The 24,290-nt window shown below is 36.4% G+C and overlaps 1 protein-coding gene across 1 annotated transcript in view; it reads right to left on the reverse strand.

The window, feature by feature from the left end:
- Window positions 1–22,876, reverse strand: part of LOC125647382 (MAM and LDL-receptor class A domain-containing protein 1-like) — a 102,569-nt gene extending 79,693 nt beyond the window's left edge. The window contains exons 1-6 of the mRNA XM_056142009.1: window positions 22,839–22,876; window positions 15,313–15,476; window positions 10,060–10,193; window positions 1,569–1,649; window positions 1,257–1,361; window positions 880–970 (exon numbers count right to left, since the gene is read on the reverse strand). Of these exons, the coding sequence (XP_055997984.1) occupies window positions 880–970; window positions 1,257–1,361; window positions 1,569–1,649; window positions 10,060–10,193; window positions 15,313–15,476; window positions 22,839–22,876 (613 nt within the window). The remainder of the gene's footprint in view (window positions 1–879; window positions 971–1,256; window positions 1,362–1,568; window positions 1,650–10,059; window positions 10,194–15,312; window positions 15,477–22,838) is intronic.
- Window positions 22,877–24,290: the final 1,414 nt, after the last annotated feature.

A 24,290-nucleotide genomic window follows, 5' to 3' on the forward strand; every position in this document is an offset into this window, starting at 1 on the left:
GCTATTGCCGCACAATATTATTCTAAGTACTTTAAAGAAATACATGTATGCAAGGTGAAGATAACGAACAGTGATCAATCTCATAACTCCTACAAGCAATACAAAATAGATAGTTGGGCAAACACGGACCCCTGTGTATGATACTGCGTCGGTATTTTGACAGAAGCGCAATAGTATGAGAAGGATATTTTAAATGCCTACCAAGAGTTATTGTTCCTTACACTATTTGTTCTGAATGCTTTGTAAATTCTCCGATATGTGCCGTTGATTGGAAGACTTTCGGTTAGGAGTACCCTCCTAATAATTGCTGGTGCATGCGCGCCCAGCGATTAAAAAAGGATATCCGTGGACGTCATTTCCGGTCTGACGAAGAAGTCGTGATGGCAGTTGAAGAGTGGGTCAATGGAAAGGACTCTGACCACCTTTTCAGTTCTGGACAGATGACACTTGAACACCGTTGGTCTAAGTGCATCACAATAGAGGGCAATTACATTGGATCTCAACCGGAAATAAGTTATTAGGCTGGTTACTTATTGACTCGCCCTCGTAAATAACAAGATTACCGAAAATAAATAGCAAGGTTATCGAAAATAAAAAATAAGATTTTTTAATATCAATCTAAATTAAGAAGATCATTGAATGTAAATCAATATTCTCTCACACAGATAACAAGATTCTCGGATATAAATCAAAATGTTCGGATATAAATCAAGATTTGTGTAATATTGCAACGTTTTAGACGCCATTTAAAACCGTATTTTTATATACAAATAGGTAGAGGTTTTTATTCTTTGTATTATAGAATGCCGTAGTGTTGATATCTTTATAAAAATCAAACATTAATATTGACCACATGTACATGGAGAAAATAGAACTTACTCAAACTGCTCGCAATTGTGTAGGGAATGATTTTATCTGTCCACAGTGGGGCTGATGTCAAGAAATTCCTTCTCCTCCTCCCCCCAGTGCTCTGTAAATATTAAATTAATCATCTTAAATGTTTACATATTGCTCTTATTCGGACGCATAATACTTTCATATTCGGAGATGAACTAAAAGGTATCTAGATATAAATATTACATATGCAGTAATAAGCATTAATTTTATGATCGATTTGGTCTGTGTGCGTAGAAAAAGTGGATTCCCAATGGCAACACGAAATATTTCCTTTGACGCGATAATTCAAATACTAGTAAATAAAGCCTTCACTAAATTGCCGACCTTTAGGTTGATATCATGATGACCTTTATACTTACACTGTCCTGAAGGTCATTCATTTCTTGTTTTGTCAGTTTGTGACTGTCGTGAGTATCACCATACACTTTCCCTTTCTTTAAAGCAATCTCGGCAATTCCATCCGGCTAATAAAGGCAACCAATCAAAAATCATTTCATCATTTGTCGGTTTTACCAATTTAACTCCCAGACTGTTAACAGCAGCAGTGGAATTATGCAATTATCATCACTATTTCATTTTTATCTCACTGTAAATGGATCGATTTATTTTCAAATTAAAACAAAATCAAATGTTTGTGAGTTCTTTGTAGAGGGTATTTATTTAGTAGTTACATGTGCATTGTGCTTTTTTCCGTCATCCACATACATACTCTCCAGAATATTGACGACTTCCGAGTCGGGGTCAACTTTGCCCTGCAATATACAAGGATGTATTTAACCACCTTTCGAGTACATAATAATATGCATTAAATAGTTATTACTCCTTACAACTTTGTTGTAGTATTTCGAGTCCATATGTCAAACTTGCGTTACGCAGTTGGCAGCACTAAGCAAGATGTCCACCCCTGACCAGGGTAGGCCACACGTCAGCTGCCAAAACATTGAAAATCACAGCTGTCAATGTTGTTTGTCGTTAAAATGTACATGTGTACCTAATAAGAATTTTTTGCTTGTTTCCAAACCAACATCGTTAATGTATCTATATACAGGCGTTTAATAATGCCCCAATGCAACGTAAACTACTTAGTTTTATCCCAGATGAAAGGTCGAATGTTTTAAGTTTATTCTTGACTAATTTAACTTTCGGACATCTTAGATTGGATTTATTTCTATAAGGTATGCAATATGCGCCTTATTCACACATGGTCGGAAAATTGATTGATTGCGGTTTCGGCGATATTTCAGTCATTTAAAAACCCAGTGTCGTCGGTAAGTTTTAACATCGAGTTCATGGACTGCAGATTTATAGGAATAAGGACCTACAATGTATTAGATGTAAAACTTATACGGTACTTTTGATGCACCAGATGCGCATTTCGACAAATAATGTCTCTTAAGTGATGCTCAACCGAAATGTTTGAAATCCGAAATAACTATGGAGTCCTAGATCTAAATATAGCCAAAAACAGCGTGCCAAACAAGTGGAGCCAAATTCGTCCAAGGATAAGAGCTATGCTTGAGGGAGATAATCCTTAATTTTGAAATGAATTTCTAAATTTTATAACAGCAATTAAATATACATCCGTATTTTCAAGCTAGTAACTAAATACTTAGCTACTGGGCTGTAGAGACCCTCGGGGACTAACAGTCCACCAGCAGAGGCCTCGACCCAGGGGTCATAATGTAAAACTTATACGGTACCAATTTTGATGCACCAGATGCGCATTTCGACAAATAATGTCTCTTCAGTGATGCTCAACCGAAATGTTTGAAATCCGAAATAACTATGGAGTCCTAGATCTAAATATAGCCAAAAACAGCGTGCCAAACAAGTGGAGCCAAATTCGTCCAAGGATAAGAGCTATGCTTGAGGGAGATAATCCTTAATTTTGAAATGAAAATTTTGAAAATTAGACTAATTCCACATATTAGATCAATTAATATAATTGCCTGTAGTATGTCCAGGGGTCCATGTTTGCCCTTCTCCGAAATTTGTATCTTGTACAAAAATGATTTGATCTTCACTTCATGTAATTGGTTATATCTGCATTGTAATGTTAAAGTGAATGGTGTTTCGGCATTATGATATCACGAAGATGTTGTTTCTAACTTCATTGTCATTCTGAAGAACTCTTGCAAATATAAATAATAAGGTACAATTGTGTACCTAAAACGGCCCAATGCCGTGGGGATCCGGGTTAGAATAGGTCCTGAGTACCCCTTGCCTGTCGTACGAGGCGACTAAATGGGGCGGTCCTTCAGAAGAGACCACAAAAACCGAGGTCCCGTGTCACAGCAGGTGTGTCACGATAAAGATCCCACCCTGCTCAAAGACCGTAAGCGCCGAGCATAGGTCTAAATTTTGCAGCCCTTCATCGGCAGTGGTGACGTCTCCATATGAGTGAAAGATTCTAGAGAGGGACGTTAAACAATATTTAATCAAACAATCATAAAATGGCCCCAAAAATCCTCTGTTTTAAATGTGTCTTAAATTAAGCTTGACCTGTGGTTTAAGTAAATTTAAATATATGCCAAGTGTACTTTCTCAAATTAAATCGGAATTTAACATTATTACGTCATGAATTTTTCCCGCCTTTTTTCAAAACGAACTTGTTAATTGTCAAATTTTATCCAGATTATTGCTTAGGAAAAGGTGTGCCCATCCGTCGAGCAAAATCAAAGCAATATATATTGCGTATCAATAGAAGATAACAAAATATATTTTAATATGAATTTGCTCGACGCATGGGCTGTATGTTTCTCTGAAGGGAAAACCCTCTGAATTTATGAAATTTTCATTGATTTTGGCATTTTTTGTCAATTTCACGCTCCTGTCATACAATACAAAGCAATTTTTGATCAAATTAAACGTATTTTGGGTTTGCTTATATATTTTCTTATTTGAATGCCAGATTTTGAACTCCTACTGAAATCATCCATTTTCTGGGCCAGCTGACTGTAGAAACTGTACCTACTTCTTTATCAACATAGGAGGTCAAAATTGTAAATCATTATACTGGGAAGAAGGAAATACTTTTTTCTGAATAAATTAATGACTTTTCAGAACAAAAGTAGATTTTTCTATATATAAGGCTGTTCAAAATTAATTCTATGTTTAACGTCACCTCAAAACTTCAATACCTACGAGGGAGGGAGGAAAAAAATAAACAAACAAAAATTTTAAACAAATGTGTATCTATTGAAAATCACCTATCCAGTGATCCCAAAAATCAACAATTTCAAATAATAGACATTGTTGGGTTTTATATTCAAGTCCAAGTCAATTACAATAACCCAATTTAGTGACCAAAAAAGTAATATGTGAAATTAAACACATTGTAGGATTTGATTTTCAAGTCCAAGTAAATTTTCCCAGCAAAGACTTTTTCCTTAACCTGGGTTTGTATCCCCTCTGCGAACACACCTTGCAGATTGGGTGAGCAGAGGAGTGGCTTGCGATAACAACAATGGATTGTCATCACCACAAACAGCAAACTAAAGGAAAGCTTTTCCTTTTGTGGAAATGGTTGCTAGACACATGTGACTCACAGTTACAATTAAAATTATTATGACAATATTTCATATATTTTTGTAATGACACATCTTAAAGTTTAAAATATGCTTTACTTTGTTTTGTGTTGATTTTGTTTTTGTTATACAATTTTCTATGTGCTATTAATCAGTTTTGAAAAGAAGATGCTAATTTGGTGTACCACAACTAAAAGATCAGTATTCTACAAATCAAGGCAGGGGGTTCCAATAGTTTAGGACGCCTTCAAATAAATTGATTAAAATATTACAGTTTTCTTTTTAGTGCTTTTAATTTTTATGATTAAATGCTTTGTACAAAGTAATTATCAATCAGTAAGTTCTGTATTTCCAATCGTAGTACAAACTGTCATGAAATAGTATATCGGAACTCTTCATTGTTGAGAAGGTAAATTTTATATGAAATGGTGGCCGTTTGCAACGGCTTCGAAAATAGTCATCTTTATTTACTATGGGATTTACATCACGTAAAGGTAAAAAAAAAAAAAAAATGCATGTTTCATTGTTATTGGGAGTTAATAGGATGTCTAAGGCGAAAAGTTGAAGTGGTCAAAGAATTCAGTTTAACCCATTTTAATCGCAAAAAGCGGCCGAAGTTCAGGCAAGATTTCCCGAATCACTTTGTGTGACACTGGTCTGACATTCGGAAGAGGCGTCAGTCCAAATATCCAGCTTTGACGAATCTCGCTGAGATTAGTTCGGTTCAAACCATCTTTGTACGTTTTCTTTACTTTATACTTCCATTTTCTTCATGTAAGGACCTCTGATCCAATTTTGCAATGCGTTTCCCTCTTATGCTGGATGTAGAATTAAGTCACTAAATGAAAAACCAAACCTGAACGACTACTTCAAATCCGGATTTGTTTGTTTTTTCAAAACGGCAATTTCGCCGAAACCTACGCGCGCGGGTGACGTTAAACATAGAATTAACTTTAGGCAGCCTAAGCTTTCATTGTAAAGTGTTTGTTTTTCTATGGATACAACTAAAAGAGTAATCACCGATCCATTCTACGCCGTACTGATCTTACAAACAGAGCGTTGGCTTTGCAACTGGGAAAGGGGATTTATTCTCAAATATACGGTGTCACATCCGACCTAAGACGTTTAACATATATTTAGTGACTGTTCCTGAGCAAAGAAAAAGGCGTTAGAAGTCTTTGAATATGGATTTTAAAAACGGAAGTCTCGTGTTAATGACACCCCCCACTGCTGACCTGTCAGGATACCCCAGTGGTTAGAGCATTCGCTTAGTGACAAAGAGGTCTTACGTTCAATCACCGCTCGTGCCATAGCCACTTCATCCTAAGACATAAGAATAGGTTCTTAATCAAGCCCAGTGTAAAAAAATTTCTTTATTGTTTACCCTCTGTGACTTAAGAATAACAAGACCTTAATAAGAGTTAAAACAGTGTTGTGATGACAAAACGGATCTTCCTGAATTATTTCACCATACGAAACCAAATGTCATTGGAATCCGAGATCCTTATATTTTTTATTTTATTTTTATCATTTTGTCAGCTTTATTTACATGATGGTCATTTTGAAAACTGAATGGAAAAATGTTAATGCCGAAAGTAGACTTACAGCCGTCAATTATCTCAATTATCTTCACAATATTTTATATGACAACAATATGGAATAATTCGGTATATGGCAGCCATTTTGAAAATTTGTTGAAGTTAAATCTCAAGATTAAGAAATGTTTCGGTATAGGGCAGCCATTTTGAAAATTTGTGGAAGTATTAACATGATGAAATATTTCGATATAGGGCAGCCATTTTGAAAATCGCGACACAAAAAATATGCCAGAAATGGACTCGCCCTAGAAACTACATGTAAATTAGGTTGAAATCCGACAAACTTTAATTTTGTAAAGCCATTTTAAAATGGCGGCCATTTTAAAACATTTCAAAATTGAATGGAAAGATATATTGGTGCAGGAAATGAACTTAGGAATCTCAATAGACCTTAAAAACCAAGTGTAGAGATTTCAATACTGAAATATTTCTGTACATGATGACCATTTTCAAAATGGCGGCACAAAAATATGGACTCGGGGTCATCAAATTATTTTAGAGATAGAATTTGGTTGAAATCCGACAAGCTTGGGTTTTTTCTACGATTTTCGCAACCATTTTAAATTAGCGACCATATTGAAAAGTGATGGTGCCCCGTCTCATTAACCCCTATCAGCCTACACAGTTTGAATTAGAGCATTTTCATGAAATCATGCAGACAGCATTTGACCTAATGATAGGTTGTATTTGCAAACTAGATCGTTATAACGCCCATAGAATTTGCGAAATGCTGATTTTAAACGAGACTGTTGGAACTCCTGCACCATCAACTTGTTTGTCAGTAGCCTGCTTCGATTTTAAAACTGACCATACGCGGAACAAGCTCTTGCGTATCGAATCAGTTGAGATATAAACACCATATGCAGGTGATAATGGAATATTGCTACATAAATATGGGAAGTTGACGATGGAAAAACTGAAATCATCGAGTTTGTCATACGGTTGAGTTATCACTTTGCCGTTAATGTCTACTTTTAATAAAATATCTTAGTATGAAGTAGAAGTGGACGACTCTGTGGTGTCTTATTTCGAGCTCACAGGGATATATAGAATCGACATATAAATGAAAGTTATTATTGTTAATATACAAAACGTCGTCGATATATCTAAATGTCGAATTGAAGGCCACAGCAAGAATTTTTTTCTTCTCACATAGAATGTTTTTTTTTAAATTTTCCTACATTATTCCCTATAAATCACTAGTTACGTAATCAATTATCGATTAGCTGACGTCAACAGTTTCCGAACGTCAAAACAAGCAACCTTGAGTTAGTAGTACTTAAACAAATTATTTCCAGTTTTAGAGATAATAGGAAAAATACCTTTGACCCTTCCTGGCCCTTTATTTAAGGGATTGATCCCGAAATTTTGATATACATTTTAAAAATGTTTTCTCATTATCTAGAACTTGTGTTCTACAGCGTTAACTTTTGACACTTATCTAAGGAACTGACTCCTAAAACTTGATATTATTGAATAGTTTTCCTCATTAAATACAACGTTTTTTTGTAACGTTTAGCGAAATGTTTTCAGTCTTCGACATTATATGATATTATATGTAGTTTTAGGGGGTCGTCCCCTGAATTTTTTGAAAGGTCCCCTTGTGTAAGACAAAAGGAGTAGGCCCACGAAGATTCACATTGGGCCCTGTGAAATGGCAAAAATTAAAGTGACGTTTCGACAAATTCTTTTCTGCATAAAAGATAGCCTATGTATGATAGTTAATAATTGTGGTTGAAATTTTGGAGTTTTGCACTGGTGTATCTGAAAGGCTGAAGTACATTTTTAAGAATCATGACAAACAACACTCTTTAAGATACAATTTTCTGTTTTATTTCATAAAAATCCCGACCTTGTACTTTACTTGGGATATTTATTCCCATTCATGCTCAAATAGTATATTTACTCCCATTTCTACGGGACATTGTATGCCATATTAAGTTTTAAAATAGGGCACCGCTAAACCGGTACATGATACGCCCGCATACATTATTGACCAGGAATTTGAACAAGTAAGAAAGGATTATCCACAAAAGGATTTCGTCGGAGTTGCTATAACAATGTATTTTGCATTGAATAAATCTAAGTCCAAGGGTGTAACTCCTTCAAAAATAGTGGGACAGCATTCCCCTTGTAATATGCACATCTGCACATTGTGATCTTCCTCTATTGGACTACGTTTCATTAAAAACCCAAAAGGGTTTAGGAGGAGTTGCGAAGACAAGGTACTAGCATAGAATACATCTAAGTCCAAGGGACCTAACTCCGTCAAAAATAGGGGTGCAGCATTCCCCTTGTTTTATGCACATCTCCGCATTGTGATTTTTCTTATTGTACTAAGTTTCATTAAAATCCCCCGTAGGGTTTAGGAGGAGTTGCGAAGACAAAGTATTTGGAATAGAAGAAAACCCACGTCCAAGAGCCGTAACTCCTTTAAAATACATTGGACAACATTCCCCTTGCAGTATGCACGCTGCCACATTGTGATCTTTCTTTGTATCAAAATTCATTAAAATCCCCAAACGGGTTTTAGGAGAAGTTGTAAAGACAAAGTATTTTGAATAGAAAAAATTAAGACCCAGGGCCACATTGTGATCTTTCTTTGTACCAAAATTCATTAAGATCCCCCAAAGGATCTAGGAGGAGTTGCGAAGACAAAGATTAAGGGACAGACGGACGACAGCGCTATAGCATAATACGCCCGCATTTTTATGCAGGCATATAAAAATAGGAGTTAAAATCCTATGGGAGAAAACAACCCCATCAGAGATTTTTTCTGTCATGGGATTTATGGTGGGAGCACTGATGGGAGTAAAAATCCAATGGAATTCCTTGATTTCAGGTGAAATATTTGTGTAAATGTTGGTGCACGTCTTGTGAACATAAAATCCCATCATTTTTTAAAAGGGGTTATTTTTACATTTTATATTCTTCAACATTTAGCAAAATGTTTATAGGTTTGCAGATAAATGGGATATTCAATTTAAGGGATCGCAAGGAAAAAAATGAAGATGGCACATTGTTTAAAATAACATTTTGATTATTTATTTAAGAGATAGAAACCATCAAAGTTTAGTACATCATTCCTTTAGAATTCCCTTATTACGTAATTGGTGATCAATTTACTGACATCAGCAGTTACAAAACATTAACACAAACAATTTTCCTTCAATAATGCTTCACAAATTGTTTTTAGTTTTTGAGATCTCGGCCCGTTATGCAAGGCGCTGACCCCCAGAAACTAGATTTCGTTAATTGAGTCTTGTAATTATCTAGCAGACATTTTGTGTTTTACAATGTTTACGAAAATGTTTATAGATTTTGACATTATTGGGATAGTCCATTTTTGGGATCAGTCCTGTGTTGGGCAGCATTGGAAACGGAAGACCTCAATAATAGGAATGATAAGAAACGGAGCAAAAACCATGTGTTCCCTACACTATGCTGGGAATCATTAAACACAATCTCGTGAACGAGGAGGTCTTCCTATTTTGATTTTGTAATGATGCGATGCGATAAATGCAATACAGGTGATAATTCTGACCTAAAATTAGCAAGCAAACTTTGTTCTATAATCCTTGATAAAATATCTGTAGTTTTAGCGATTACAAAAATTGAATACAAGGCCTGTGTAAAATCCTTATTGCGTTAATAATTTAAACATTATTTTATTATGTATGAAACATAAATGGATTAGGCAGCAGGCTTGCAGCCTATATAAGCCTTCTCAATCAGTTGTTGCAGATTGTCAAAAAAAAAACATTGCTTCAGTAATGCTTTACAAAGTCTATAGATTTTGAGAAATATTAAGAAAATATTTTTGACATCTGCTGTTCACTTATTGCAGGGACTGGTCCCAAAATGTTTAGATCGCTGTATGGTTCTTGTAATTATATACAACTTTTGTATTTAAACAGTTAACAACTGAAAATCTTTTTCTACTTCGAGATAATCAAACAGCCGATCGATCAATGAATTTCAGTTCATATTTAAATTGGAACAGGTTTAAAAAGCGCTTGCTTTGTTTGTTTTCTTACCTTAAGAGCATCCTCGAGGAGCTTGACGCCATCCACAGAATGACCATTGTATTTTGTGTCCGTTTCCTCCTCCTCTTCAGTATCTGTTTCCTCTTGTCGTAAACTGGCGATTGACCTCTGGATGAAAAATATTGCTGCATATTGGTATAGTAAAGCACGTTTACAGCGAACACACTTAACGTGAATTTAATCTTACAGTAAAGCACGTTTACAGCGAACACACTTAACATGAATTTACGCTTACAAGAAAGTAATTCTGCGTCACTGTAGTTTTAGAACATGCTATGAATTTATTGTACATGTATATACCGAATTATGTTTAGAACGAACCAAAATTATTCGTTCCCATGCACTTTGCTATCCAGCTTGTTTTACAATTTAAAAAAGTGCACTTATATCTCTATACATATACATGAATTTAGAACTCGTGTGTGACCCATAGTAAAAAAAAAAAAAAAAAAAAAAGGGAGATGGAATGATGTCTGTTCATCTCTTCTGTCATATATCAAACAATTCTCAACCATTAAAAGCATTGACGTTCCCCACTCAATTAATTTCTTAAATGACGAATGATAAGTTGATATAGGTCACTCTAACCCTATGTATTATGAAATCAACTAGTTCTGGAATTACCCACGACTTTGGATTTCGCTTGGAACTTCTTCCCGACTTACTGTATTTTTACAGAGTGTATTTTATGCTCCTATGCAAAGAAGAGGAGCATATTGCTTTGCACCTGTCGGTAGGTCGGTTGGTAGACCACATGTTGTCCGCTCTTGTGAACCATTCATTTGATCGTAATGAGATTTCATATGTATCTTGGTTATGAGTAGCAAAAGGCCCCTATTGTTTTTCAGGTCAAAAGGTTAAGGGTCAATCTACTCTGGACATCAGAAAATATTGTCCGTTCAATATCTTGAGAATCCTTTGCTTGACAGATATCAAACTTAGTACACTGGTACATCTTCAGGAGAAGATGACCCCTATTGATTTTGAGGTCACATGATCAAATGTCAAGGGTAAAACTGGACATATGAATACACTGACCACTCAATGTCTAGAGAATCCTTTCGTTGATAGACATCAAACTTGGTACACTAGTACATCTTCAGGAGAAGATTACCCCTATCGATTTTTAGGTCACATGGTCAAAGCTCAAGGGTCAAACTGGTCATAGGAATATACTGTCCACTCAATATCTTGAGAACCGTATGCTTGACTGACATCAAACTTGATACACTCGTACATCTTCAGAAGACGATGACCCATATTGATTTTGAGGTCACATGGTCAAAGGTTAAAATGGAAATAGTAATATATTGTCTCCTATATTTCAAGAATTAGTTGCTTGATTGACAACAAACTTGGTACAGCATAAGAAGTAGATGGCCCCTATTGATGTTTAGGTCATATGGTCAATCCACTCCTGACATACATGTAATACTACTAACAAATAAATTATGAATGTGTATAACCCTTTTCAATTTTGCACCGGGGGTGGGGGTGGGGGGCGGTATATATGTTTTAGAAACATATCTTGTTATTGTATATTTATATAACGCTTTATATTGTTAATAGAGAATAATACATGGCAAAATTTGTATCAAACTCCAAATCAACCCTCGACCAATATCAGACCTTGGGTTTACGGCCTTGGGTTGATATTGGAGTCTTTGCCATGTATTGTTGTTGTTGTTTTTTTTTTATACATTTGAAAATGGTAAATTTTAAGTAGCAATGCCCAATGGAGGGGGAGATAACGTTTCACAAATTTCCTTAGTCTCGTTTTCATACCGTATCAGAAAAGAGCTTGTAAAGTTATTACGGTATTTTCTTACGTATATTAAAACGTTTTTGGATATGTCAAAAGAACGTATGAGATGTCCCCTATCTTTACCAACCATCGATAGATGAAAATATGTCAGAAAAGTGAGTTTTTGTTAGAAGTAAAGATTTGAAAATTATTCATAATTCCTTTTTCGTGCGAGTAATGTTACAAAAAGATATGGAAAGCTTCCTTGATTATATTACAATAGAACTGCATCAGCTGTAGACAAGTACTCTGCTGTTCTTGCATTTGAAAAACTGATATTGCTAAGACGAACTTCGATTTGTCAACATTTAAAATGGCCGCCCCACGTGGTTGAGAGAAATGTAAACAAGAGATTTATTCCATTTCAATATGGAACATGGGTGAGTTAGAGATGATTAACTGATTTGCATTAGTCAATCAATTAATGGAATAGTTTGCATGCGTGATTATGTATGTTGGAACAACACAACAGTGTATATACAAAAAGGGATGATTTCAACACTGATTGAACTTTATAGATCAATGGCACAACAGCATACCCAATAAAAATAAGTATATTAATTCTTCACTTTTCTAATTCCAGGTGCAGAGAAGAGGATTAACTGGAATAACACATATGTATCTTTGTTATTAAAATTCTTAAAATTAATATACTTGTTGCATTATGAATTCATTGAAAAGAAAGATACATGTAACTCTGTCATACCAATTGAGTTTTTTTTTTTTTAAATGCTTGAAGAAAAGAGGTAACTTTCAATTTAGTTTCTTGATATTGTTTTAGGTTCAATCGGACCGAAGTGTTCGATGAGCGCGATCGACTAGAATCAGTTCCTGGATGTATGCTGGAGCTAATCCATGTACATATAGTCTTGAAAGTATACGATGTCTAGGCATAACGGACACTTTCCGTAGAAATGGATACTTTCAGAAAAATCAACCTATACTTTCCGTAGAATTTTCAAAATAAAGATAGAGTCCTCGACAACTGAGGACTCTTGCCGAAAAAAGAAGCGGTAAATTTCTTTAAATCGACTTCTAAGGAATATCAGTGGCATTACCCTACATAAGCGAGATACGTTTATCGCCATGCATTTGTTATTTTCGCCTATTGCACATTATAATTTGACCAAACATGCTTTCACGTAGATAAGAACCACATAAAATGAAGATAATTTAGTTTGAATTGGTAATATCACGATATAAGATAAACGGATATTTTCTTGGGAATACAAGAAATTTAGCATTGCTAATGCATTTTAAAACTGTGCAGTAATACCATCGACCTTCATTTCTTTCTTAGGCAACGGTCCTATTCTGTCACACAAACTGTGTCACCGGACATTTTCAGACTTTGTTGCTATGCATGCTATTTCTTTTTTTAACGTTGGAACACACACACACAATATTACCGAAAGAAAATAAAGTCATCTTTATGGTTGAATAGTCCTAAAAGACGAAAATATATAATCCTTACATGTAATGTAAGAAATCCAAAAATTATAACACATGTATGAATTTTGCTGAGCAAGGCTGTGACAGACCAAGGAAAAGAAAAACCGCATAAAGAAAAGGGGGAAAGTCTTTGATCAAACTCAATATAACCAAACAGATATACCTGGTGTAGTTTAGCGTTTGAAGACAGCCTTAAGGGATTTCTAACAGTTTTTGAACGTACCAAAGTTAGTCATGGGCGACAAGTTTCCGTTGGAAAGTATTTCCTTATGTTTCCGTGAACAAAAAGTGTCTTGGGTTAGCTAGATTATTCATCAGCATAGGGTACCCTGATTGATTGATATATAGTAAAGTATATACAAGCAATAATCCAGCATGACTCCGTATTACCGCGCTTATTAACTCCTGCTTATCTCGACCAGAAGTTGTCAATTTAGGATAATTCATTCAAAAATTATTTCGGTATTTCATTGACTAACTTTAAAAGTTTCTCGGGTTAGCTGGGCTGTTAATCAGCATCGGGTACCAAAATGTATCAAAATAAAGTATTTCAAACAATACTCCAGCATAATTTCGCTGCATTCCTGAGTTTATTGACACACTGCTGATTTCGACCGGAAGTTGTGGATGTCCACAGCTCGTTCAAAGATTATTTTTGGCATTACAACAAAACCGCAAGAAATTCTACATCAATGTTTAACTGTGGAAAATATTTTTTAAAAAGGATTATACATCTTCACCGGATTTGCGGGATCGGGCAAAAATTATTCAATTCAAACGCACGAAAGAATTTATAGTTAAATAAACAAAAAATCAAATACGCTTTAACCTATTCAGCTGGTATGGCAACATGTAGATCCGAATCAAAAGCTTAAGTTGGTTGGTTGTATATTGTTTTACGTCCCACTCGTGAATCTTTCACTCATATGGAGACGTCACCATTGCCGGTGAAGGGCTGCAAAATTTAGGCCTATACTCGACGCTTACGGTCTTTGAGCAGGGTGGGATCTTGATTGTGCCACACCTGCTGTGACACGTGGCCTCGGTCTTTGCTGTCTCATCCGAAACACCGTCCCATTTAGTCGCCTCTTACGACAAGCAAAGGGTACCTAGGACCTATTCTAATCTGGATCCCCACGGGATCAATAGTGATTGGTGGAGAATACATGATGTGAAAATTTACAATAATTTCATCGATGGAAGTGGTGTTTGTTTAGCAAGGGAGATAATATTTACGTACATGTACAACTTAATAATTTACAAGCTTTCCAACGAAAAGCAGTCTCGTCTCGTGTTTTCACGGCAATCAGAGAAACAACCCCGAGATGCCTTTCCCGAGCTTACCGAAAAGACCGGAGAAATTGTTATATTTTCGTCTATTGGCCATTTGATTTCATTACAATACAAGGGAATAACACTTTAATTATTTAGGCCAGTTTTAAGACTATTTCTATACTTAAATATATTGATATACATAGTTTTGCATGTTCATATATGATTGTTAAAACTGGTGAAGCACACCACTCCGTCGGGATCCGGGTAAAAATACACATAGGTCCTCAGTACTCCCTGTTTGTCATGAGAGGCGACTTAATGGGACGGTCCTTCAGATGAGACCGCAAAATCACAGGTGTGACATGATAAAGATCCCTCCCTGCTCAAAAGCCGTAAGCGCCGAGCATACGCCTATAGTTAGATCATGTGGTGAGGGCGTGTCCCGAGACACAGATCATGTGGTGAGAGCGTCTCCCAAGACACAGATCATGTGGTGAGGGCGTGTCCCAAGACACAGATCATTTGGTGAGGGCGTGTCCCGAGACACAGTTAAATCATGTGGTGAGAGCGTCTCCCGAGACACAGATCATGTAGTGAGGGAGTGTCCCGAGACACAGATCATGTGGTGAAAGCGTCTCCCGAGACACAGATCATGTGGTGAGGGCGTATCCCGAGACACAGTTAGATCATGTGGTGAGAGCGTCTCCCGAGACACAGATCATGTGGTGAGGGCGTGTCCCGAGACACAGCTGGGTCATGTGGTGAGGGCGTGTCCCGAGACACAGTTAGATCATGTGGTGAGGGCGTCTCCCGAGACACAGTTAGATCATGTGGTGAGGGTGTCTCCCGAGACACAGTTAGATCATGTGGTGAGGGCCTGAAGCAAATACTTTCTTTGAATAAATTAGAGTAGACGATGCTGATTAACAGCCTAAGAAACTTACACAGTATGTAGGAAAGAGTCCCAGGCGAAATCAAAATTGGCTTGTAGTTGCAGGCTTTGTCGATTTTATAGTATAAAGCGGAATACTTATTTGCATTTACGAAATGAAATCAAGAGCGCTATGATTAAACCAAACACGTTCTTAGGTAAGCATGTAGCAACAAGGGGAGGGGGCTAACCCCCATTTGAGAAAGCGATTTGCCCCCGTTATATTTACATGCAAAGTTCGATTGATTGTAAATCCACCCATTTTTAGGTCACCTGAGTTACTCAGGTAATCTATTAAATTGGTATTGTTCTGTGTCCGGTATTGTCGGTCGTGTTAACAATTGAATATTTGTAACTTCTTGGTGACTACTCTTTCGATTCTTTTCAAATTTGATAAGAAGCATCTTTGTGATAAGGGCGACATACAATGTGAATTTCAGAGATCCCGAGGTCTTAGAGTCGGGACAAAAACTGTCAAAAGATAAACAATTTTCAAAAATCTACAACCACACATCTGTAAGAAAAACTAAATGCATTGTCAAGTAAAGCAAAAACGCCTCTACCAAAATTGTAAATTTCATGATCCCCAGGATACAAGTTTTAACCTCAGGACGGGGCCATACTTGGTACAGTATATAGTGTTTATGTGTAAAACATGTAATGCAATTGATACTAAAACAAGAGATGTTTGTAAAACACATATGCCCCCATGGTGCAAAATTGAAAAGGGATTCACACACACATCATTTAATTGATAGTAGTATCATCAATTCAAAATATTGAGCAGACAAGATCTTCCTATGTCGAGAGTGGATTGACCATGTGACCTAAAAATCAATAGGGGTCATTTACTTCTTATGCTGTACCAGTGTACCAAGGTTGGTGTCAATCAAGCAACTAATTCTTAAAAAATAGGAGAGAATATATTCCTATGTCTAGTTTGACCTTTGACCATGTGACCTCAAAATCAATAGGGGTCATCTTCTGAAGATGTACCAGTGTACCAAGTTTTTCTGCCGAATTCTTCAAAATATTTTGGAAATATATTGGTATTTTTGTTGTAAGGTCTATCAATTATGGATATAGAAGTTGTATTTTGTCAGTTACACAAAGACATGGTATCATTACATTGCTACAGAAAGGTGACAAGCCAAGATAATATCTGAAGAACTGGAGGCCTATCACTCTGTTGAATACTGTTTATAAAATTTCATCAGGTACAGTGGCTAGTAGAGTAAAACGGTATCTAGATAAAATAATCAACCCTGATCAAACAGGTTTTATTCCCAACAAAATACAAGGCTTATCTATGATATTATGCATTACACTGAGGAAGACAATATACCTGGTTTATTATTACTTATCGATTTTGAAAAAGCTTTTGATACAGTATCTTGGGAATTTATTAAAAAAGCACTAACTTTCTTTAACTTTGGCAACTCTATTCGGAACTGGATGCAAGGTGAAGATAACGAACAGTGATCAATCTCATAACTCCTATAAGCAATACAAAATAGATAGTTGGGCAAACACGGACCCCTGGACACACCAGAGGTGGGATCAGGTGCCTAGGAGGAGTAAGCATCCCCTGTTGACCGGTCACACCCGCCGTGAGCCCTATATCCTGATCAGGTAAACGGAGTTATCCGCAGTCAAAATCAGTGTTCCAAGAACGGCTTAACAATCGGTATGAAACACGTCAGACAGCATTTGACCCAATGTGAGGTTGTATTGACGAACTAGATCGTTATAACGACCATAGAATTTGCGAAATGCTGACTTCAATCGAGACTGTTGAAATCCCTGTACCATCAACTTGTTTGTCAGTAGCTTACCTCGATTTAAAAACTGACTATACGCAGAACAATTTTGTACAGATATTACATCTGCAGGAAATCAAGGTGGTATTCTCTCTGAAACAAGAGATGTTTGTAAAACACATATGCCCCCCCCCCCCCCCCCCATGGTGCAAAATTGAAAAGGGTTATACACACACATATCATTTAATTGAGAGTAGTATCATCAATTCAAAATATTGAGCAGACAAGTCTTCCTATGTCAAGAGTGGATTGACCATGTGACCTATAAATCAATAGGGTTCATCAACCCCTGAAGATGTACGAGTGTACCAAGTTTGATGTCTGTCAAGCAAAGGGTTCTCAAGATATTGACCGGACAGAATATTCCTATGTCCAGTTTGACCTTTGACCTCAAAATCATTAGGGGTCATCTTTTCCTGAAGATGTACCAGTGTACCAAGTTCGATGTCTGTCAAGCAAAGGGTTCTCAAGATATTGACCGGACAGTATATTCCTATGTCCAGTTTGACCCTTGATCTTTGACCATGTGACCTCAAATTCAATAGGGGTCATCTTTTCCAGAAGATGTATCAGTGTACCAAGTTTGAAGTCTGTCTAGCAAAGGGTTCTCAAGATATTGACCGGACAGAATATTCCTATGTCCAGTTTGATCCTTGACCTTTGACCTCAAAATCATTAGGGGTCATCTTTTCCTGAAGATGTACCAGTGTACCAAGTTCGATGTCTGTCAAGCAAAGGGTTCTCAAGATATTGACCGGACAGTATATTCCTATGTCCAGTTTGACCCTTGACCTTTGACCATGGGACCTCAAAATCAATATGGGTCATCTTCTTCTAAAGATATACCAGTGTACCAAGTTTGATGTCTGTCAAGCAAAGGATTCTTGAGACATTCAGTGGTCAATATATTCCTATGTCCAGTTTGACCCTTGACCTTTGACCTCAAAATCAATAGGTGTCATCTTCTCTTGATGATGTACCAGTGTACCAAGTCTGATGTCTGTCAAGCAAAGGGTTCTCAAGATATTGAGCGGACAGTATATTCCTATGTCCAAAGTAGATTGACCCTTGATCTATAACCTTTTGACCTGAAAAACAATAGGGGTCCTCTTCTTTTTATAACCAATACACATATGAAATACCATTACAATCAAGTGAATGGTTCTCAAGATACTGAGCGGACAACTCATGGTCTACCACATGGGGTAAAGACCAGCAGTTTGACCTTTGACCACGTGACCTGAAAATCCATAGGGATCATCTACTCTCTTAGGAAAGCCTCTGTATCAATTTTGGCTATTATCAAGCAAGGGGTCAAAAGATATTGAGCGGACAACACATGGGCTTAAGACCAGATGTTTGACCTTGACCTTTGACCATGTGACCTGAAAGTCAATAGGGATCATCTACTCTCCAAGGGCAACCCTTGTACAAAGTTTGGTAGTTATCATGCATAGGGGTCAAAAGTTATTGAGTGGACAACACATGGTCTACCACATGGGGTAAAGACCAGCAGTTTGACCTTGACCTTTGACCATGTGACCTGAAAATCAATAAGGATCATCTACTCTCCAGGGGCAACCCTTGTACCAAGTTTGGTTGTTATCAAGCAAAGGGGTCGAAAGATATTGAGCGGACAACACATGGTCTACAGACCGACCGACCGACAGTTGCAAAACAAATATGCCCCCTCTTTTTCAAAGGGGGGCATAAAAATCAATATTCAGAGGGGGTGTAGGCAAGGTGACCCTTTGTCACCATATATTTTTTTTAATTTGTGCAGAAATATTAGCTATTCAGATTAGATTAAACAAAAGTATTAAAGGTATTACTGTAAACAATGTAGAAAAGATTTCCCAGTTTGCTGATGACACTTCACTTATTCTTGATGGCAGTAAAGAATATCTCTTAGAAACATTGGAAACACTGCAACAATTTTCAGGAATGTCTGGACTTTATATTAATTTTGACAAAACCCATATAGTATGGATTGGATCCAAAAGATTTAGTAATGAAATTTTACTGCCTAACTACATGTACAAGCTTAAGTGGGGTACTACAAGATTTAAACTACTAGGAATACATTTCGATGTGGATCTAAAGAAAATGATGCAATTAAACTATGAACCAAAATGTGTACAGATTAAATCTTTACTTAAACATTGGGAGAATTTTTTTTTTACTCCCATTGGAAAAATCAGTTATTAAGACATTGGCTTTGCCCTTATTAAACCATATTTTGATGTCAATCCCAAATCCCTCCGAGTTATATTGTAAAAATTTAGAAAAATAATTTTTTCTTTCATATGGAATAATTCAACTCACAGAGTAAAAAAAGAAGTAGTAGTTAAAAAATATGAAGATGGAGGATTGAAAATGGTAAATCTAATGTCTTTTATAGCTTCTATGAAATTATTTTGGGTAAGACATCTTATTTTTTCCAGCAGAGGTATGGGACTGTTTATTCCCAATTTTGAGTTGAACAAATTCATTAACTGTGGGGTTGAATACATCACTCTTTTAAAAACACTGAAAATAAATTTTGGATTGATGTATTCAAGTCGTACATTACATTACATGGTCTTATTGATGAGTCCACTGTTGCTGCTGATTCACCTCCATTTTATAACCCACAGATTCATATTGGTGGAAAACCATGTTTTAATAAACAAATGTTTGATAGCAACATCAGACTGATTAATGATATTATTAATGAAGATGGTTCACGTTTTAGTTTTCAACATTTTTGTGATATTTATACAAACATTAGGATTTTTTTTTTTTAAAGAATACAACAGCATTATCCATGCAGTAAGAGCATGGATAAAAAAAACCTCAGAACCTGGAAAAAAACATCATGAAGCTCACAAGTCCATTAATTATGACAAATACTTACACAATTTTGAAATGTTAGAAATCAAAATTTTTCTGTGAAATTCTGAATAAAAATAACTCGGTCTCAGCTGGCAAAAAGAAATGGAGTGAGCTTTTAGATGTAGACGACAGGGAATGGAAAATAATCCACAAAATACCCTTCAGAGTGACAAAAGATTGTAAGCTCCACTGGTTTCAGTACAGAATTATGAACAAAATTTTAGCAACAAATTCATTATTGTTCAAAATAAAAAGAATAGATTCTAAATATTGCAACTTTTGTCACTCTGAAGAGGAAACAATAGAACATATTATATGGGAATGTAATTATTTACAATTATTTCTTGTAGAATTCAAACAATTTTTAGAAGATAAGACTGAGCGACAAATGAAATCCTTTATTTTAGCTTGTATTGAAAATAATAGTGATATACAAAACATTATCATTTTATTTCTGAAGTATTATGTCTATACTGCAAGATGCACTAAGAAACCTTTAAACTTGTCCGGTGCAATATCACAAATGAAATTATTTTATGAAATCACAAATATATAGAATATAAGAATGGTGAAAAGAAAAAATTTGATACTCAATGGAACAGATGGAACTTCATATTTACTTAAAACATGCCTCTCTCTTTTTCTCTCTTTCTCACTATCTCTCTCCATGCACATAATGATAATTATATATGACTTGTTGTATTCATGTACTTTATTATGTGTACAAAAACCAATAATAATAATAAAAAAAAAGTTTGATGTCTGTCAAGCAAAGGTTTCTCAATATATTGAACGGACAGTATATTCCTATGTCCAGATTGACCCTTGACCTTTGACAAATGATCTCAAAATCAATAAACTGCCGCGGTGGCCGAGAGGTTAGAGCGTTCGACCCGCATGCGGACGGCCCGGAGTTCGAATCCCGGCCGCGACACACCCAAGTCGTTAAAACAGGTAGTGACAGTTCCATCGCTAAACGCTCGACATCAGGTGTGAATGTTACGGGTCCTCGGAGATGACCTTAAAAACGGATGACCCGTGTCACAGTAGGTGTAGCACGCTAAAGAACCCTCACTGCTCAATGGCCGTAAGCGGCGAGCATAGGCCTAAATTTTGCAGCCCTTCACCGGTCTTGGTGAAGTCTCCATATGAGTGAAAAATTCTCGAGTGACACTTTAAGTAAGATACAATCAATCAATCAAAATCAATAATAATAATGATGATTATTTTTTTTATATAGCGCTTTTCCAGCGTATGCTGCTCAAAGCGCTTTACAATACATTATTATATCAATCTTGAACATTCTCAGCTTCCTGGGAAGCATACAGTGCAAGCTTCCAATACAGGCGCTAGAGCACTAACATTCTAACAATATCTTTCCCTGTCTATAGCCAGGTAGCCCTTTTACACTTGGGTGGAGTGAGGAAATTCGTGTAAAGTGCCTTTCCCAAGGACACAACGTCGGCCTGCCGCGGCCAGGACTCGAACCCATGACCTTTCGATCGAGAGTCTGACAGTCTAAGCACTAGGCCACCGACGCCAATAGTGGTCATCTACTCCTTAGGATGTACCAGTGTACCAAGTTTGATGTCTGTCAAGCAAAGGGTTCTCAAGATATTGAGCGGACAGTATATTCCAATGTCCAGAGTAGATTGACCCATGACCTTTTGACCTGAAAACCAATTGGGGTCCTCTTCTACTTATAACCAATCCACGAATGAAATATCATTACGATCAAGTGAATGGTTCTAAAGATATTGAGCGGACAACATGTGGTCTACCGACCGACCGACAGTTGCAAAGGAATATGCCCCTCTTCTTTGCAAGGGGCATAATGAATCTAAATGGATATTTTGAAGAAGCAAGTAGCCAAAATTGTAAATTTCATGATTCCAGGTTTCGGTTGAATGGTAGGGTCAAATCATTATAGTGATTATTATTTTTATCATTTGAAAGACGTCTTTAATTTTGCTGATACTGTATATCAAAAGGCTCACGGGCCACATCGCTCACTTGAGTTACCTTGGCTCGGCTGTTGTGAGTTTTAAAAACAGGTTTTGTTTTGTTTTTTTAATACAAGAATCATCTTTAAAGTGCAAATGTTTTAGGATATGTAAGTTTGGGAAAACTGATAACTTTTTAATCCAATTCAGCAGCGTCAAAATAATTTTTATCTTTTGGGTTTTAAAACAATTGCGGGTCGTACCTCTTTATTTAAAAATAGAATGTATAAACTTTCTTATCTCGAAATTACGATATCGTTTCTCATAATTTGATATTTGTTCACTTAATTCCAAGAAAAATTAATACACAATTATATCTTTTCACACAATTTCGAGAAGATTGGCTCAGATTTTTATACAGTAATGCACATGTCATAATGAAAACCATTTTCCCTTGAAACTAATGAAAAAAATAATTACAAGTACCCAGTGCCCCTACTGTAAAATATGATCGTTACCCTTCCTGGACATATTTTCCTTCAACTTAAGAAATTGAAAACACTGTATATATTTGTGGTTTTACTTGCAATGTTGGATAGTTATTATACTTCGGCACATTGTCTCTGTATTGACGCTCCATAGATATTTAGAGTTCGGGGGAGCAGGCTTACCTTGAACACGTGTGCAGCATGTCTTCTCCGCAGTTCATTCAGAATACGTCTCGACTCCAATTTCCCAATTGCTATGAATAAAAAAGTTTGTGCAATGAATTTATCGATCATTCATCACTGTACATTTTGGGTAGTAGATGTGCTGTATAAGCCGTATCGACTTGCAAAGATACATCAGTTGCAAAGGCGAAATTGCATGACAGGTAGAGAAGTCAAATTTCTAACGATACAAACAGATCATGGTTACCTCCGCTCTACACGGTTGTCATGTCATATCCAGTTTGGGGAGATTGATTGATATTTTCCGCCACACTCAACAATTTTTCAGTTATCTGGTGGCACCCAGTTTTTATTGGTGGAAGAGAGAACCCAGATACAATGTAACTGGGAAAAGACCACCGACCTTCCGTGGCACACACAGCTAGACCCCTGGACACACCAGAGGTGGGATCAAGTGTCTAGGGGGAGTAGGCATCCCCTTTCGACCGGTCACACCCGCCGTGAGCCCAATATCCTGATCAGGTAAACGGAGTTATCTGTAATCAAAACCAGTGTGCCAAGAACGGCTAACAATCGGTATGAAGAATTTAAAATTTCAAATGAAATTGAATTTAATTTGAATCTTGACCTTAGCGTCCTAGATGAATGGTAAAAAATGGTGTTAAAGTTTAATCCCTCTAAAACTAATGCTGTACTTTTTTCATTGAATAAGAACATGCATATGGATCCTCCTAAATTGTTTTTCAGTTGGAGGATGTGTTAGTGCACAGATATTTAGGATTGTTTCATGCGATTTGGGCTGGTCCCAGTATATAAATAAAATAACAAGTGCTGCTTACAAAAAACCAGGTCTTCTTAGAAAATTAACATTCTTTTTAGGAAGAAACACTCTTTTAAAAATGTACACTAATTTTATAAGACCTGCTTTAAAATATGCCTCTGTTGTTTGAGATGGATGTAGGTCATATGACATTGATCTGTTAGAAAAGGTCCAATTCCGGATTTTCGTAATTCTTGCTTGTACGAGTTGTCGTTCGTGCGACGGTATGTATCCAAAGTTTGGTTGGTATATATATATATATATATATATATATATGCATGTGTTAAATACTATGGATAACAAAGATTCGCCGGCTAACCGATTACTTGGTTGAAAAAAAAAACTAACTGATTAGAAAATTTGTAACTGATTGGCCGGGTTATTAGTAGTAAAGAAATACGGTCTAATACCTGTATTACCAGTGTTTAAAAATAGAGGGGGGGGGGGTGTCGTAATATTCAAAAGTCTAGGTGATGTTAAAATATTAACTTAAATGACTGATCAGATTTAATAATCTTCAAGGTAAAATTTCATACCGATATTTATATTCCATTTTGTAGGTAAAACCTTTTTGAAAGTTCCCAGTCAGGCTCTATAATGCTTGCGTAAAATAACTGGCCTTCCCGGCAAGC

Source organism: Ostrea edulis, chromosome 6, assembly GCF_947568905.1.
Source record: "Ostrea edulis chromosome 6, xbOstEdul1.1, whole genome shotgun sequence".
In the NCBI taxonomy this organism is placed as follows: Eukaryota; Metazoa; Mollusca; class Bivalvia; order Ostreida; family Ostreidae; genus Ostrea; species Ostrea edulis.